At 37.2% G+C, this 20,260-nt stretch overlaps 1 protein-coding gene across 1 annotated transcript in view; it reads left to right on the top strand.

Annotated features, from left to right (window-relative positions):
- Nucleotides 1-20,260, top strand: part of LOC127435314 (IQ motif and SEC7 domain-containing protein 3-like) — a 151,054-nt gene that overhangs the window by 53,176 nt on the left and 77,618 nt on the right. Inside the window, exon 4 of the mRNA XM_051688705.1 lies at nt 1,105-1,266. Coding sequence (XP_051544665.1) covers nt 1,105-1,266 — 162 coding nt within the window. The remainder of the gene's footprint in view (nt 1-1,104; nt 1,267-20,260) is intronic.

The following is a 20,260-nucleotide window of genomic DNA, read 5'->3' as shown; positions in this document are numbered from 1 at the left end:
ATATACAACCTAATTTCAGAATTTTGGGATTTGTTATATTTTTCTGTGAAATAATACAAATATTTTGCAATTAGTCCACTGCATGTCTATAAGGTGAGCTTTTAAATTTGGGTGTGAAAAATGTAGCCGGCAGCCGAAATGAGCAGTAGACATCAAGAGGTTAAAAGACTTCATATGGGGGCCTGGGTAGCTCAGCAAGTACTGACGCTGACTACCACCCCTGGAGTCGCGAGTTTGAATCCAGGGTGTGCTGAGTGACTCCAGCCAGGTCTCCTAAGCAACCAAATTGGCCCAGTTTCTAGGGAGGGTAAAAGTCACATGAGGTAACCTCCTAGTGGTTGCGATTAGTGGCTCTCACTCTCAATGTGGTGCATGGTAAGTTGTGCGTGGATCGTGGAGAGTAGCATGAGCCTCCACATGCGGAGTCTCCGCAGTGTCATGCACGATGAGTCACGTGATAAGATGCGCAGATTGACTGTCTCAGAAACGGAGGCAACTGAGAGTCCTCCACCACCTGGATTGAGGTGAGTAACTGCGCCATCATGAGGACCTACTAAGTAGTGGGAATTGGGCATTCCAAATTGGGAGAAACAAAAGACTTCATATGGTACGAATTCTCTAAAAGCTCCATACTAATTAGTGGTTTGAGTGCCAGGTTGCATTCGCAAATCCCAAATGACATTCCCCTGTGAATTATGATGCAGTGTAATGTGTAATCATCTTTAAGGAGTGTCATTATTTCATGGAAATGAAATAGTGATGTTGTGATCACTCAAGAGCTTGAAGCCCCTGAACTGCAGCCTGCTTTGTATATGTGTATGTGGTCTTAGCTTTTCCTCCATTACAGTAATTTCACAGGCTCATTGATCACAGTAATTGTTTATTGGTTATCAAGTTTCCACAGTTGCTTAGACTGATTTACCTCATTGTTTGCTTGCTATCTGGGTAATGCTGTTCACATTGTTGCCCAGTGTAATAGTAATGTTGTAAGTTATGGCCTGTCCATTTTCATGTCTTATGGTGTTAACAGCTCTAATAGCAAATATCTATCTCTCCCCCCCCCCCCCTTTCCTTCCACTACCTTTCTTTCAACGAATCAAACAGAAATCCAGACAAAGGCCTCCAGTTTCTCATCTCGTGTGGTTTCATTCCGGATACGCCCATCGGTGTAGCACACTTTCTGCTACAGAGGAAGGGGCTGAGCCGGCAGATTATTGGCGAGTTCCTTGGCAATAGCAAGAAGCCCTTCAACAGAGATGTGTTAGAGTGAGTATATAACAATCTTCTCATAAGAATCCATAGATACAATCAGCAAGAAGGCTGAGGGAAAACAAATAATGTTTACTATATTTACACATTTATTTCTAAAAGAATTTCAAAGAAGACTGCTGTATATCCAATTTACAATTAGTTCAAAGATATGGGAATAGATACAAGGCCGTAACCTTGTCTTGAACATTGGGGGGACCAAACCATTTTGGGGGTGGGGGGTCACGGGTGTTGAGGTCACAAATATAATGGTCCTCTTTGGTCCTTTAAAATAGTAAAGGCTCTGAATGAAATAATTTTCTGAATAAAGGCTTTAAATGCATTAAAGGCCCAAAATTTTATAATTTTTGTTTTTAATGATACATAATTTTTTTCCACACAGAAGTTCACACAGTACAAGTCTACCACTGTGTCTACATTGCTAGCAATTTGCCTGTTTTTGTCATCTTTACTTTCTTTTTTGTGCTGTATTAAAGAAAAGATGAATATAATTTGAATTTCTTTTCATCACTGATGTATCTTTAAAATGATATGACTGTGTCAGCTGGCTAGCAAAAAGAAAATACACATAATTATTTACTGCCATCAAGTTGTCCCTCATTGTGTTTTTTCCCCCCCAGTAGAATCTTAACACACTTTTCTTTGAGAATCCGAACAAAAACAGTTCACATTGAGCACTACTGTCAAGATCCAAAGAAAAAAAATCATTATTAATATACCATAAAAGTACATATAGCTGTTGTATGGCCCCAGAAAGCTTGGAATATAATGCACGAATCATATGGACTACTGTGATGATGTTTTTATACTGAACCTTTAATAATGCTTTATAGTATTTGTCCTTTTGAACTCCTGCTCACTATAAACTGTTATTCTATGGAATAGAGCTGCTTAAAATATCTATTTTTATGTTCCAAGAAAAGTGGGTTTTGAACAACATAAGGGTGAGTAAATGAGTGAGTAAAAGTACATTTCCTATTTTTAGGTGAACTACTTTAACTGGTGGCTCATCCTCAAAATAAAAATGGTCTCTTTTAAAAGAAGATTCTTAGAAGATGCTGTACAAAATTCAGAATTAATTAAAGACATAAAGAAAATCTTAAATTGATTTTAAATGATTACCTAATAATATTTGCATTAAAAATATAAGACACTGTCCTTGCTACAACCTAAAAACTCAATTGAAGCCACAAGTCACAGGTCTTACCATGTTCTAGTTCTAATCTGAGGGTGAAAACGCTCTACTTTGTGATATAGATCATTTTCTAAGACAATATCAAGTGAATTCTCTAAAAAGGTACTTCAGAAACTTACCAGATAACCACATTCATTCAATTCTTTTACAATATACACACATTCACTCTTTGTCTTAAGCCTTATATGCTGAAAACGGCCCCGGTAATGTTTTCACATTCACAATTATGAATGACATACAAATCACATACTGTACGTGACATATTTAAAATTAAAAACAGCAAATTTCGCCAAATGGTGAATAGTTTGCACCATTGGAAGTTACTGTTGGTCTGTACAACATTTCAGTCATAAAATTGTGGGCAAATATTTCATGTTTAGTTATATGCTGACATCTTACATGACACTAACACTCTTAACCTGAACTGCTGACACTGATGCGTGCATGCTGCGTGGCGCTGGAATAATCCACGAGGTTCCTACTCAGCTTCTTAAACTTGAGCCCCGCCTTCATTGATTTGATTGTCTATCTCAAATGACATTGGCAAATGTTGTTAGACTACAGAGCACGCTAAAAACTTAAATTTTTTTAAACCATTGTGTTATTCCTGCAACAACTTAATGACAATTAAACAGTGCCGCATAATGAACTGCAACAGAACAGCAACAAGGATATCAATTATTGGGGGGCACAATCTGGCCATATCTGAGTATTGGGGGGGGGGGGGGGGGCTTGTCTTCCTCAATGTATAATGTGGTTACGGCCCTGGATAGATAGCTAGACTGTGGCCATTTCAACCAGTTTTTCCTCATAGAAATGAATGGGTATATGTTACTATTGTAATAGGGATTTGTTTTCCCTCAGGCTCAACCATGACCCAAGTGTATGATGTATGATGTATGATGTCTATTGCTTCAAAAAAGACAGAGAGAGATTGTAGTAGATGAATATGAGAGTCTATATATGTGTGTGAGAGAGGAAAAGAGAGAATAATTCCACTATTTCATTCCGAAATGAAAGTATTTGTTTGTTTCTTTTTGGATTTGGAGAGCTGTGGCATCTTTTAATGAGATCTCCCATGATTGCTGAGCTCATGCAGTCAAACGGCACAGCATTGCACTAGGAAAGTATGCACTTTGCAGAATCTGTGTGTGTGTGTACAGTGCAGTACATGATATTTCTTAAATGGTTAATCTTCCTTTGTAGCCCAAAAGTTGACATATAGGTCCAAGTTTAACCTTAAAAGTAAAAAAGCACTATAATGATTAAAAAGAGCTAAAACCACAATATATTTCCAATAGACACAGGTATAATTAACAGGCTTAGGATTCAGATGTGGTTTCAATGGCACCTTTGCAGTGTAAAGATGGCTTAATATTGTGTATCAATGCTTATCATTTAATAAAAAAATAAAAACAATTTCCACATGCTTTTAGAGAACTTTTGTTTTAAGAATTTTGGAGGACGCATGTTTAAGTGGGCCTATTCGTCACAGGGCCTGGGATGGTCTTTTGTCCTGGCCCCCCGATGATGGGACAAGATGTATTCCACAAGATGTACAGTCAAGTACTTCCCTATTTAAGCAGTTAAAAAGTCTGATGCTGGAATGTTAAGGAAAAGTACTTTTTTTAATACCTAGTACCCTTGTAGTTCAAGGCAAAAAGAAACCTGACATAAGTATCTCTTGCTTACCCATACAGAAATCTCATATATGGCCATACAATATATGCAAATATATGGCCATACAATATACGTATATATATATATATATATATATATATGTATGAAGAAAATGTCTGACTGCTGCATGTTTGTTGCAATGCTATCTCACATAAAGCAACTGGACAACTGGATACGACAACCACTGAACACCCAACAACTTGCTTTTGTCACCATGGGGTGGGGTGGCAGGACTGTTTTATATTAAAAAGGAAATTAAGCGTGATTAAATTGGGGTGCTGTTACCTAACTGTAAATAAATAGACTTTGTTATTTGATCATTGTTGTTAATATTAATATTAATAATATCAGAACATTCAATCAAGCCAATAACTGCAGGGGAAACAAGGCCCTGAATGGTGACTAAGATTTGATGGACCAAGGTTTTTTTTTTTTTGTTTTTGTTTTTTTTTGCAGCAATTATTAAATGTTCATCGGATAAGCCTCATGGAACATTGTCATGGTTTTGAAGAGTATAGACTATAAAGGATAAAAAAGCTTAGGACCTATAGAATTTTTTTTAAGAAATAGGCCTACACTGTTCATGTATTTTGTTTTATTTCATACTCTCTGTCATATTACATTTTTCATTCTTTCGACTTTTGCTTTTTTAGTCTGTATTTTTATTTATTTTTTCATCTTAATGGTAGTCGGGGTGAAAACATATGCATCATAGGCCATTTTAGATGGGACGTGTCAGTCACAAGTGTGAAGTTTATTGCCGGGGTGCCGAGCCACATGCAGCTCTTCACTTACCACTCACCCTAGGCTGCTCACCATTCCAGGGAATTCATAAAATAAAATGCAACCAAACACATACCATTCATGATTTACATTTGCTAACATGCATTTTGCTTTGTTTATAAAAAAATATTAAAAAAATAATACCTTGATTTGAACCTGAACAAAGCCAATCACACTCAAAAAATGAATCACCATTAGTGGAATTTTTATTTTTTATTTTTTATTTTTTTGGTATTCAGTAGGTAAATTTAGTAGGGTACTATAACAAAAGGGTTTCACCCAACCTGGCCTCAGAGAATCACGTTGCTGGTTTCAAGATATCAAGCCTAAAATTTAAGGCACTCACATGGGGTATAATATTAAAAAGCCCAGCTACTATAATGGGGCTTTTATATAAAAAAAATAAAAATGAAATTAAACTGCAAGCAGCGATGAATGGCCCCCACACCCTGGTGCACGTTGGGGCTGCTTTGCCAACTCCCTGTGGTGACCATGATTTTTATGGCGTCTATTTGTTCATAACTCAAGATTTAAAACACTTGCACCTAATCGGTGATTTCTCAATGTATTACTGAAGTTAGAGAAAATAAATGACATCAAATGAAATATGTAAACTTGGACCCAGAAGAAATACAGGCTGGTCTGGAAAAAGATGGTGTGGTTGTTTCATGGAGCACAATACGACGATACTTGAATAAAAATGAGCTGCATGGTCGAGTTGTCAGAAAGAAGCCTTTACTGTGCCAATGCCACAAAAAAGCCCGGTTACAATATGCCCAACAACACCTTGACATGCCTCACAGCTTCTGGCACACTGTAATTTGGAGTGACGAGACCAAAACAGAGCTTTATGGTCACAACCATAAGCGCTATGTTTGGAGAGGGGTCAACAAGACCTATAGTGAAAAGAATACCATCCCCACTGTGAAGCATGGTGGTGGCTTACTTTGGGGGTATGTGAGCTCTAAAGGCACGGGGAATCTTGTGAAAAGATCAGAAAATACTGGCAAACAATTTGCATTCTTCTGCACTAAAGCTGCGCATGGGACGCTCTTGGACTTTCCAGCACGACAATGACCTTAAGCACAAGGCCAAGTTGACCCTCCAGTGGTTACAGCAGAAAAAGGTGAAGATTCTGGAGTGGCCATCACAGTCTCCTGAACTTAATATCATCGAGCCACTCTGGGGAGATCTCAAACATGCGATTCATGCAAGATGACCAAAGACTTTGTATGACCTGGAGGCATTTTGCCAAGACGAATGGGAGGCTATACCACCTGCAATAGCCACGTCCATGTGATTAGCCCCCAAGAAAAAACATACAACCCCAATCTATCAAATTTTAATTTTTACTTTTTTGCTAACTGATTAATTTAAGTTTTGCTATAATTTAATACAATTATTTACTGAAAAAATATGTAGATCTAAAGATTATATTGCAATGAAATTATTTACCATTTTTATTTATCCATAAACTGTCTTTAAATTAAATTAACAAATGTAATTTATGGCATTAGGTTTTAAGGTAGTCTAAGTAGGTCTTTAATATGAGCACAGAAGTAATTTAGGCCTGTAGTTTCGTTGCAATTCTGTTGTTGCATTTTTTTCTCTGTGCACTGTCAAAATAAATTTAAAGTATATTAAATTTGAGTCTGCATTCATTATTCATATGCACAAATAGCCTCTAAATTAATGTAGGGCAAATGAGGACATAAATTAGTTTAGAATATTGCATGTTCACACTGACCACACCCACAAGAACAAATAAATCAATCTGATTGGCTGATGAATCTGACAAACTGACTTTAGATGCCTATTCACGTGCACTGTTGAGGGATTCTGAAGGCATGACGGTAGAGATGGACAATACCACTTATTTACTTTTCGATCCGATACCAAGTACTTTTAGGCCAATATCGCCGATATCGAAACCAAAACCGATACCTCTATTAAACTGATTTTTGACGAATTCTTTGGATAAAATGTGTAACTTTATTATTTATTATTTTTTTTTATATATTTATGGGCCTAAACAGAAAATTATTAGGCCCCTTTGTTAACCCTTAAAAAATTCATAAGTATAAGCCACATATAACACCTCAAAATGAACCATAGATATTATTATATGTTTACTATTACTGAAATCAAGTTACCATATAGATACTACAGTAATGCTGTAGTAAAACCATGGTTAATTGTATCAAAACCTTGGTTTTTTGACAAAATAAATACCACTCAGAGTGGCAATTACAACACACTGGGTTAGACAGCCTGGGTTTAGTATTTTTACATTTCAGTTGATATTTTTATTATATTTTATTTATATAGAAATTAAGAAATATGTTTATTATCAATAAACTTTAAAATCCAAGCATGCCAAGTACCTCAAAACAAGTGAATATGCACAAAAAGGAATGACAACATTTAATGCATTGCCATGCAACAGTATTTAAGATATCAAGAGCTAAATTTTTTTTGAAGCAATTCAGGTTAACGTAAAATGGATATTTCAAAGTCTGTTAAAAGTGACACACTTCCTTCTGCCAGTTGGTGGAGCTACGACCATGACCCACAATAGTCACATCAATATGAACAGCTTGCAAGGACAAACATTTGGCTCAATTTTGATGTTTTTAATTTTCTGCACATAGAAGATATGAGATATTTCCTTATTCCATTTTTTGGATGTTATTTTATCACTTCGCCATGGCAACACCATTCAATATATCAAAAGTCCCTTCGCAATTTAGCATCGTCAATGTCTTGGCATGATGTCGCCCACATTTGGTACCTGTAACATGAAATCCCTCTGACGAGTATATCAAATTCCACAGCATACATTTTTCAAACAATCCATAATGGCCAACTTCCTTTTGGGTAGAGCTTATGACTGTCAGCACGAAAGTTGTCCGGCTTGATGAGATCTATATGTGTACAAAGTTTGGTGACTGTAGCTCAAAAGGGATGTGCTACAGAGACCCCCGAACAGGCCCATGTTCTAGGTTGTGCTGCACAGGCCCCCCTGCATGACCCCCCCTGCAAGTTTGCCATGCCCTAATGGCCAGCGACTCTGATGTGTGTGCAAACTTTCAAGAGTTTTCACGCATGTTATGTTCTCCAAAAGTACCGAAAATCTTGAAAAGAAGAATAAAATAATAATAATAATAATTAAAGCTGCAAGCAGCGATGAATGGGCCCTCGCACCCTGGTGCACGTTGGGGCTGCTGTGCCAGGGGAACAGCATTCAATTTTTGTAGCACTTTTTAGCACTTTTTATGTTATAATGTATTTCATTCTTCAGGTCATTTATTTTGTATGTAATTTTGAGAGGACAGGAGAGTTAAGGAGGTAAAGGCTTTTTATTTCACAACAAAGTTTATCAAAGATACGGAAATAACATCAGAATAATGATACTGACATATAGCCTGACAGAATCTTATATCACAGCGGATATTTAAACAAGACAACGCATTTTTCTCAGGCAGTTTAGTAGGTCTACTTCAGCTGCGTCTGACTGGAAAGTTATTTTTTCCTGAGGTAATACACTTATTACTTCACAACAAATACGACTTTTATAACTATACATCAAAACATGTCACTTCCTGTTGCCAGTACTTGGCGCTATGACTATAACTGAATATTGGCACGTAGATGTATTCTGGATGGGACTGTTATCAAACATGTGAAGTTTGGGGCAGATTGGAAATTGTATGTTTGAGTTACAACAACTTCCTTTTTCATGGCGAAACATCGAAATATGCCAGGCTGCCATGGACACGCCGTTCAAAGAAAACTCAATGTTTAGGCCTCAAAAATATGATCCATTTCACATCGAACTTTGTCAGGCCACCACAGACACGCCCTTCAATGAAAACTCAAAATCTTAGCAATTTAACATCACCAAGGCCATTGGATTAGACTGACCGAATATGATGTTGATCTGATTAAATCTCTGAGAGGAGTTTGTTAAAGTACAAGACCTGGAATTAGCTGTTGTCAATAGGTGGCGCTATGACTATAACTGAATATTTGCACGTAGATGTATTCAGGCCGGGACTATTATCAAACATGTGATGTTTGGTGCAGATTGGACATTGCATGTATGAGTTATAACAACTTCCTTTTTCATGGCGAAACATTGAACATTGACAGACCGTCATGGTCACGCCGTGCAGTGAAAACTCTTTAGCATTGCCAAGGCCATTAGATTAGAATAACCAAATATGAAGTAGATCAGATGAAATCTCTAGGAGGATTTCGTTAAAGTACGGGGCCTGGAAATTGCAAAAACTTTGCAAAAATTGAAGAGAAATATAAAAATGGCTGACTTCCTGTTGAGTTTAGGGCATGGGTCAAAGAGACTTTTTTGTAGGTACTGTCATGTTACACGTGTACCGATTTTCGTACATGTAGGTGAAACGTAGTGTAAAGCGCACATCGTTGAAAGTTTGTAGGTGGCGCTATCGAGCCATTTTGCCACACCTAATTTCGAAACCCATATCAGATGTAAATTTTCGCCACTTCTGATGTGTGTGCAAAGTTTCATTAGTTTTCGAGTATGTTTAGGCCCTCAAAAATGCGATTCATTTGGGGAAAAAATAATAAACGCCTAGAAGAATAATAAGGTGCTCGCACCATCGGTGCTCGGGCCCTAATAATCCTTAGAAGAGCAATAGGGCCTCACACTTTCAGTGCTTGGGCCTTAATAATCCTTAGAAGAACAATAGGGTCTTCACACTTTCAGTGCTTGGGCCCTAATAATAATCCTTAGAAGAACAATAGGGTCTTCGCACTTTCAGTGCTTGGACCCTAAGAAACGCCTAGAAGAACAATATGGTCCTCACACCATCAGTGCTTGGGCCCTAATAAATGCCTAGTAGAACAATGGGGTCCTCGCACCATTGGTGCTCGGGCCCTAATAAAATTAAAAACACTATCACATTGTGGCTTGAAGAGCCTTACTCAGATAGTTCTGTATTTCCTACAGGGCACCTAGTAAGCCAAGAGCGCCACACAACAAGACTATTCAAGTTAATTCCCATTAAATTTTAAACACATTTAGTTGTCCATAAAATCATATAATTTTATTGTGTAGCTATTGGTTAAACGTTGTGCATAATTAAAATATGTAACATATAACCTGTATCCAGATTGTATAGCCAAAATTTTAAAGAAAGACAGCTTAATAATAGATGAGGGTGCCATTTTATTTAATTAGTTCATTGTTAGTTGCTGTATCCTAACAAAATGAAAACTATTTGTAGCCATTAAAAATGTAAGGTACACATATAATTATACTACCTAAGGACTTGGCGAACACAAATTTATTCCCTCATATTTCACTTTTAAAAAATGTATACAAGTAGACATGTCAGGCAAAATCATTTCCTTTCTGAATGGCAACATGTGCACATTAAACCGCAACGAGAGCACCGCATTGACTACTCCCAATGTAAGAAAAAACTTGCTGTGTCCCGTGTGAAATGGCTTTTAGTCTGCAGGAAGGGAATGAGGAAGAGCAGATGACATTGCAGGGTAAACAATCAGTAGAAATAGCTGTGTCATGTCCATCCACTTGTGAAAATCAAATAATCAAGTTGTGCACTTATTTAATTTGCTTGAATAATAATAATAATAAAAATAAAATAAAATAAAAAAAAATGAGAAACTTGTTTTTCTATTTCTTATAGCAATCTTTAAAAAAAAAAAGAAAAAAAAAGTGTTTTCTCAATTTTGCCCATTTATTTCTTGTGGAAAAACAAGTAAACAGTCGGTTTATTGGTTATTCCGTTTTGGAGACAAAAACAAGAAAAAACTGAACTCCAGTCATTTTAGTCATGTCAACTCTCTGAAAGACTTAGCATTTTAATGTGGGTATGTCATATTGATAGGATATTGATCTTGGTTGACTAGATCTTCTATGCTGCTGCTGCAGAGCATGTACAGATACTTGCTACTGCTAGAACAACAGAGGCATACTGACTTAAGCATGTTGACATGCTGCTGCACAATTAGACATAACGCAGCATGCTGAATTGAGTATGTAGGACATTCTGCTGCACAAATAGACATACATGCAATCCCCCAACAAAGCAGGGAAGCTGCACAATTGCATAACACATAAACACGAAACACATCCTCCCCCAACCAAGCTGATCTATCACCAAGACTTGTGTACTGCTGCTGCTCCGAATAGCCATGTGTACAGATTGTATGCTTGCTAGGTGTGCCTTACACTATGCATAACACTAATGAACTAAATTTCTATGTGTGGCTGGGCCTGTTTGGCCAAATGGCTTAACCCTTTTGCACGTACGATCAAACTGGTGTGGTTACACTAGGCTGGGTTCAGGTGCATACAATCAAGCCGGTGTGATCTGCATTCGTGCTGCAGTTTACCAGCAAAAGAGGGACTGAAGCGGTTTTCATAATGAATCAGCTGCTCAAATAGTCTTTTCAACATCACAATATCTTTATTTTTATATGTTACAAACGTTCAAACAATCACTAAATAAAAGTTTAAAGCCGTTACCGGATGCTGCGATGCGGCCATATTTTCTGACATCAAACAAAGAATATACAAACTAGTCAGTCCACTCGAGCCGTCTCCCATTCCATCCATCACTCATTCTAACCACTTTCGGTACTGGGAAAGTGGAAGGGCTAGGTTTTTAGAACCTTCTATGCTTCTATAACAAACTGAATCCCATGCTGCATTGCATGTAAACAATAAGGTGGTACGCATAGCCGGCAAGCACATTTGCAATCGCATCTTATCTACAACCCCAAATCCAAAAAAGTTGGGACAGTATGAAAAATGCTAATAAAAACAAAAATGAGTGATTTGTAAATTATATTCACCCTTTGCTAAATTGAAAACACTACAACTACACATTATATGATGTTTTACCTTGTGAATTTCTTTGTTTTTTTAATGTACAGTAATTTCAAATCAGATGATTGCAACACAATCCAAAAAAGTTGAGACAGGGGCAATTTATGACTAATAACAATTTGACAAGTTAAAATAACAAGAAAATGTTAAACAGGTGAGGCAATCTTGTCATAGTATATAAGGAGCCTCCCAAAACAGCCTAGTCCTTCAAGTAAATAATCCAGCACTTTGAGAACAATGTTCCCCTAAGAAAATTTTTAAGGATTTTGGGCATTTCACCCTCTAAGTGCACAATATAATTAATCTCAGTGTGTAAACGGCAAGACAAAAACCACTTCTGAATGCGCGTGATCTCTGATCCCTCAGATATCACTGTCTTAAAAAACATGAATCTGTAATGGATATCATGAACATGGGTTTGGGATTACTTTAGTAAACCTTTGTTAGTCAACACCATTCGTCTCTGCATCCACAGATGCAAGTTAAAACTTTATTGTGCAAAGCAGAAGCCCTACATCAACACTGTCCAGAAGCGCTGCTGACTTCTCTGGGCTCGGTCTCATCTTAGAAGGAAAGTTGAACAGTGGAACTGTGTTTTTTGGTCCAATAAGTCCACATTTCAAATAGTTTTTGAAAAACACAGCCGTCATGTGCTCCAGGCCAAAGAGGAAAATGACCATCCAAACTGTTATCAGCATCAGGTCCAAAAGCCAGTGTCTGTATGTGCCAGGGGTGTGTCAGTGCCCATGGCATGGGTAACTCGCACATCTGTGAGGGCACCATTAATGCAGACAGATATGTAAAAATATTGGCATACAGCACCGTCTTTTCCAGGGACGTCCCGGAATTTTCAGCAGGACAATTTCAAACCACATACTGGCCGAATAAGCAAAGAGTGCGGGTGCTAGATTGGCCTGCCTGCAGTCCTGACCATCTCAAATTGAGAATGTGTGGTGCATTATGAAGCGCACAATACGGCAACGAAGACCTCGTACAACTGTGCAGCTAAAGACCTGCATAATGGAAGAATGGAGGAAAATTCCACTTTTTAAACTTATCAAACTTGTGTCTTCAGTGCCTAAATGCATATTAAGTGTTTTTAGAAGAAATGGTGATGTTTCACAGTGGTAAACACTCAACTGTCCCAACTTTTGTGGAGCGTGTTGCAATCATCTGATTTGAAATTACTGAACATTTTCACACAAAAAACAAACAAACAAACAAACAAACAAAAAAATTCACAAGGTAAAACATCATATAATGTTTAGTTGTAGTGCTTTCAATATAGTAAAGGGTGAATATAATTTACAAATGACTCCTTTTAGTTTTTATTAAAATTTTTCATACTGTTTTGGAATTGAGGTTGTATCATAATCAATCATTCTAAACATCTAAAACCACATTTTATGTTTGATAATATATAATCAGAATCAGAATCAGAATGAGCTTTATTGCCAAGTATGCTTACACATACAAGGTGACATCTTGGTGACAGGAGCTTGCAGTGTACAACAATACAAAAACAATACAAAAACAGCAGCAAGACATAGATAATAATAAAAAATAAAACGAATTATACACATACATACAGACACACACATACATACACATACACATGGGTAGTGCAAATCTAATACAATCTGTTATGTACAGTGTAAATACAAATCTGTTATGTACAGTGCAAATGTTTTTTTTGTTTTTTTTTTCAGAGGAATGAAATGGCAGAAGAGGTTGGATGTGTTGGATAAATATAAGAAAGACTATACCGTGTATTGCACATAGTTTTTGCTCAATGGGGCAATTTAACTGTTCATGGGATGGATAGCCTGAGGGAAAAAACTGTTCCTGTGACTGACGGTTCTGGTGCTCAGAGCTCTGAAGCGTTGGCCAGAAGGCAACAGTTCAAAAAGATAGTGGGCAGGGTGAGTGGGGTCCAGAGTGATTTTTCCAGCCTTTTTCCTAAATCTGGAAGTGTATAGTTCTTGAAGGGTGGGGCAGGGGGCAACCAATAATCCTCTCAGCAGTCCGAACTGTCCTTTGTAGTCTTCTGATGTCTGATTTCGTAGCTGATACAAACCAGTATGATGCAATCCCATGTTGACTGCATCATCCATAGACCTGTTTGCTCGATAAGCAAATTGAAGGGGATCTAGAAAGGGTCCAGTGATGTTCTTCAGGTGGGCCAACACCAGTCTCTCAAATCCAGTATATTTCAGTCTCTGGTGGGGCATGTAATGTTCTGTTTGTATTTGGGCAGTTCACGTGTGAGGTTTACTTTTTAAAATCCCCAAGAATAATAATAACTGAGTTCGGGTATTGTTGTTCTGTGTCTGTGATTTGATCAGCCAGCTGTTGCAGCGCGACATTCAAACACACGTTTGGCGCGATATACACACTCACCAGAATAAACGAGGAAAACTCCCGTGGCAAAAAGCTTACAGTTAATAAAGAGCGCTTCCAAATTAGGACAGCACATCCTCTTTAACGTAGTTACATCTGCACACCAACTTTCACTGATGTAAAAGCATGTTCCACCTCCTCTTGTTTTCCCCATTAACTCCGTGATGTGATCCGCTCTGAACAGCTGAAAGCCCGGCAGATGTAACGCGCTGTCTGGAATGGCTTCACTCAGCCAGGTTTCTGTGAAGCACAAGGCAGCAGAGTTTGAAACGTCCTTGTTTGTGCAGGTGAGGAGATGTAGTTCGTCCGTTTTGTTATGGAGAGAGCGGAGATTCGCTAGATGAATGCCGGGCAGCGTTGTTCGAAAGCCCCACCGACGGAGTTTGACCAGCACACCTGCTCGTCTCCCTCGCCTGTGTCTCCCAGCTGCGCCTCCGACTAAAATGTCAAACAAAACGTCTGAATATTCAAAATCCGGGAAAAGATTGACTGGTGTGTGCTGTCAAATGTTCAGCAGTTCATCTCTGGTAAAACTGACTGAAAAAAGATTACTAAACACAGGACAAACAAACAAAAACAACAAAACAATAGAAGCGCTCCACACCGAGGCAGCCATCTGCGGCGCCATCATGAAATATTGTATCATGTTGTAATATGACCTTCAGTGCACCTGCAGTGATATAATCTATACTCCAGTGCATCTGCTGTGAAGTGTAAGGTAAGGTACAGAGTGCATTAAAGAACTCATGCTTGGGGGGTCCGTCAGTACAGGAGAAACTCACGAGTGAAAAGGTTAAACGGCTAGTGGCCTGACTCTTATTGTGTCTGGATCAGGAAAGCCCAGAGCTTATTTAACCAGTGACTTAGCCAAGCTATGCATGGATTTATTTAAACTAATGACCTAAAATAGCCATGTGCGCCAGGCCAGATTTGGCCAAGGCTAACCTAGTTAAAGACTTGCTTATATGTGTCAAGGCCAAAAGCAGACCTTAACGTGCAAGCTAATAGAAGTAAAGCCCCAGCAACCACCTGAGCATTTTCAGAAAAAAAAAAAAAAAACTCTTGCAGCGAGCTCTAGTGAAAATGGCTTATCTGCAAAATTGAGCAATTTAAATGTTAGACAAAGAGAGAGACACTGGTTGATTGGCTACCCGATTACATGTAAAAAAAGAACCAACCAGCCGATTGGCTTAACATGTCACACATGAGCAAGCCAACTGGCTAACAGATAAAAGTTTCAAAGAACCTAATACATTAAATAATGGGACACGGAAACACAGGTACTACAAAATCATAGTATGTTATTTAATGTAAAAAATTATATATAATAGACCAAACTCCTAGTGATGTGGCTTGCAGTCTCTCACTCATCATCCATTAGAGGCAACACCTCACAACAGCACCATTTATGTACCCAACAACAAGTTTCTACTACATGTGGTATGTTTAGTTTACAGTGAGTGGTGGTTTGGGACAATATTTAATTAAAATTTAGACAAATTTGCAGAGTGGTTCAAACTCTTATTCTCGCTGATAGGATTAAGGCAGTACAGAAGAGGGGGATGGGTTGACCAATTAGATGAAAGGGGCATTTCAGTGCTGCCCACAGGTGCAAATATCATATTCAAGCCTTAAACTATTTTTTATTTTTTTTTACCAATGAAAGAAAAATTGAGCCAAATTCTCATTTTTCATTTCTTAAAACGAAAACGTAGCTGTTTTCCACATTCTCTTTATTCCTTTTTAAATAGAAAATTAAATGGTCAAAACATACACGGACCCTATAACTTCATCTGCATAGACAGGAAGCTTAATGAACCTGAGTAGAGTAGCCACCATATGTTTAACGTTAACCTGTCAGTTTACTTTGTAACAGACATAGGACAACATTGACTTATCCCTCTCTTCTTCTGGACTTAAACACTTAACCACTTCTAACAACACTTAAAAAATATTCTCCAAACTCATTACACTTTAAATAAATACTGGTCTTCACAAATAAAAGCTTTCTATTGGCAGAGAAAAATAAGACCAAAAGCAACTTTGCAGACTTCTTTATTATCTAAAATATATCATTTTAAATTATCATAAATATACCTTTTTGGTGTATAGTGGTGTATGCATTAAATCATCAAGGACACTTTTGTGTCTGTTTGTCATATATTTCAAAAGTATTTTATAATAATTGCTTAGAAGCACTATCGGCCTAAAAAACACATTTTTAGTCTTCCTTTTTTGGAAGTGGAAAGTTTACTGGATACTGATAGCTTTTTTTTTTTTTTTTTTTTTTCTGATTACTTCCCTGAAAGTTTTATATTGCTCTGGTAATCCATCAATCCCAAATGCTTTGCCCAGCAGCTCCACAAAAGCTTGAATTTTGACAAAGGTCATGGTGTGTGTTAGCTTAGTATTAAAATGTCAGTAAAAGAACTGGGGATTTGTTTGTGATATAGTTAAATTTTCAGTGATAAAGTGATGTTAGAGTAATGATAAAAATACACACGACCACTCCATTGGTGACAAAAATACAGTCACACCTGATTTAATCCATAGCCCTCCCACAAAAGCCTCAATTTATTTAATTTGTGTTTCTAATTACATTTATTTTTAATGCAGTCCTTTTTAATACACATTTAGTTCTATTTCTATCCCTATTTACATTTAAGGACCCCCAGGACATCCATAGTAAGACATGGTGTTAGAAAACAGTAGATTCTCATGTGTTTTATTTTAAATTGCCTGTTGTAGGCTGCTGTTTTTACCTTTGCTCCTTGCCTAATTGCCATTATTATTATTTTTTTTTAATCTAAACTGTTTTTGCTGTGGCAATACATTCAGGCTGTTATGTGCCTTCAAAACTGATGCAACAAACGTCTCCAAGTCTTTGAAAAACTCGAAGTTCCTAACTCCCTCATTGTCTTTCTCTTCTCTAAAACGTACATTATTAATTAGCTCAGCCATTTACATTTATACTAGGGATGCACCAATAAAAAAAAAAAATAAAAAAAATGGCCGATACTGATTTTAACAAAAAACTATAGGCCGATACTGATTTTTATTGCCGCTTAGGGTAAAGACTGTGCACTTTTTTGTTGGCATCAAAATGTAAATCACCTAGGAACTTAAACACATAGTGAACAAGAAGAAAGTCTCCTCACATTCTAAATGTCAAAAAAATGTCAGAGGGATGAATTTTATGTTAATAGCACCATACAGTAAAGGTCAAGTTGACCAAGCACTGCGCTAAGCGCTAAAATCGGTCTGTGCTTAACTAAATTTTTAACCACTACACCCAGTGGACAAAGCGAGAAGTGTTAAACTTATGGGCATGTGTTAGCTGCGATTCTTATTATAATTTTCACAGAGTGGTGCCATAGGCAAGTTGTTTTATTAGTTGTAAATTATGTCATACAGTCAACATGAATGCATATTTTATTAACCATTCACCCAAACCCCAACCTTAAACCAAACCATCAGTGGAGTACAAATGTAATCTTAGAGGGAAATGGGGTTGATTTCAGGGTACCAGAACATTCAATTGCAATGTCGAGTTCATGTGTGGTCTTGAACATGGGATTCCTCACTCTTCTTGTAATCATTCCAATTGACAAACTAAGCATTTAGTAGTTTAACTGTGCTATTTATATGCATCTGTGAATTATAATTGATTGTTTATTGTATTTTATTATACAATATTATTGGTACACAATCAAGTGTTTTTGGCCATCTTTATCAAGTTTACATTTGTAGTGCCTTGTTTAGTTGCTGGACCATGACCTGGCATAATTCATCCTAGAGGATGAGTTATAATGTAAACTTCAGCAAAGTACATGGAGGAGGCATGCACTGGGATGAACAGTACTAGCTAAAAGCAGGTTGGTAGACATTTGGTGCAAGGCAGCAGGGACAATCCTAGTGAGATGAAACTGTAGATATGATTTTCAGTCCCAGAATAAACCTTTCTCAATCACTGTAATCTTTATTGTGCTGGATGGGAATGCTTTGGGTCTCTGAATCCTCATCCCACCTGGAGTGCTTTGGCACAATGGTCAGAAGTGAGCTAGTATTGAGCGAGCCATGAGTATTTACCATTGTGCCCTTGTGCTAGGCACTTAACCCAAGATTGCTCCATTGGTATTGTCCCTGTAATACATGTATGCTGAGGGCATGGTTCCAGAGTATTATGGAATTAGCCCCAGGGAGCTTAAGACATGTACTAACCAGCTCTATGGGATGTCCACCATCTAGTGTCTCTCTCCCTGAGCCTGAAGATGATCATGCCTTTGGACTGGAAGACATGATGCAGTGCCAAAGATGGGACAGACCAGCAACTGTAGGGACTACAGAATATTATCTTTATTTTTTTCACTTAGTAAAGAATTTTATGAGACTGTTTCTGTTTTTTTAGACTATCTGGACCCCCTTTAGGTATCGGTTATGTTTTAATCTGCATGATCCATAAAGCTTACTCCAACCTGGATAAGGTCTGCTACACATTCAGCACTATGTTGTACAACTGTTCCCCGTGCCTCCAACACCAAATACATCTATGAAAAAGTCAACTCGATCACACAGGAAATTAGCATGTTAGTTCCAAATGTTTTTCCATCTAAATTTGGACACGATTTGCTGAATTCTGGACAATTGCCAACCTGCGGTGAATGTTCATGCCACGTAAATCGCTTGTGCTGGGCCTTTGATGTCATATTCCTTTTGATAACTGGCTAGTGAGATACTACATTTGCAAAAAAATTAAAAATAAATAATAATAATAATAATAATAAGTAGAACACTGTTTTGGTCTCAGTACTGTTATGGATAGGGTTAGGGTTAGGATTATATTTTATTATTATATTATAATTACTGCTCAAATGTTTCTGAATATTGGATGTGCCTTTTACATAACATCCAGTTTTGGTCTCAGTACTGTTGCGCATGTACACGACTGTAGTTACAGCTTTGGCCACTAGGGTTCGGACATTCGGAAAGCATAGAAAGATTTTAGCACACAAAATCATCAACATCAACTCAAGTTTGATACCAAATATACTTGAACAAACTGACAAGAAAGGGCGCCTCCATTTCTGGACTCAACTTGACATAATAGGGGCAGAAAGTTTGACCAAGATTTTACCAAGCTAAATCTCAACACACTTCCTCTGTTCCAAAACCTACTGAGCTGTCTTGCCTTCTATTGCAACGTCCACACTAATCTGTTTTTGTTTGTAATGGTAATTGAGAGCACTTTTAAAAACAACTACAAAAACTAAAACTACAAATGCCGTTAGCGTGAATGGGAGGCATAAACATAGCAAAATATATGTGTTTTCAAACGGAAACATATTAGTTGACATGACCTAAGCTGCATAATAAAGCATAATCTTTTCTAAAATGGAATGGAAAATGTCTGATTTGGAATGCTGTACATCAGCAACTCTACACATTATACAAATAGTACTCCTCATGTTAAGCACACAGGAGACTAGACTTAATTTCAGCATTAGCGTATTGCTAAAATAATTTCACAATTCTTGAATGAGCACAGAAATAAATATCACACAAATATGGAATAAGCTTGTCCATTTTTAATTAGATTTAAATATTTGTATCAATATTTTGCACTATTACATACATTTATAATCATTTTCTCACTTTGTCCTCCATCTTGGATGAATTTTCATCACTGTGCTTATCGCAGTGTATTATTGTGTTTAACTTAAAATGCTGCCTAAATAGGCTGCACATTACACTGAAAAAAAAAAAAAAAAAATGTTAACCTAAATAATGTGCTTCATGTGGTAACATAAATTAACCAGTTTGATTTAAGTAAAAAAAAAAAAAAAAAATATCCAAAAATGTTGAATCAATTAGACTACATCTGGTTACCCTAACAAAACTAATTTTAAGGTTATATCCAGTAGAAATAGAAATTTAAGGTTACTACTGGGGGTTTGCAGCAAAGACATCTGTATCCGTATACAGTATGTACTTGATGCAATGGAAAATGTATCTGTATGCAGATATAACCAGATGTGGGT

Source organism: Myxocyprinus asiaticus, chromosome 45 (assembly GCF_019703515.2).
Source record: "Myxocyprinus asiaticus isolate MX2 ecotype Aquarium Trade chromosome 45, UBuf_Myxa_2, whole genome shotgun sequence".
In the NCBI taxonomy this organism is placed as follows: Eukaryota; Metazoa; Chordata; class Actinopteri; order Cypriniformes; family Catostomidae; genus Myxocyprinus; species Myxocyprinus asiaticus.
Note: the sequence above shows the minus strand (reverse complement) of the source record. Positions and strands in the feature narration are given on the sequence as shown.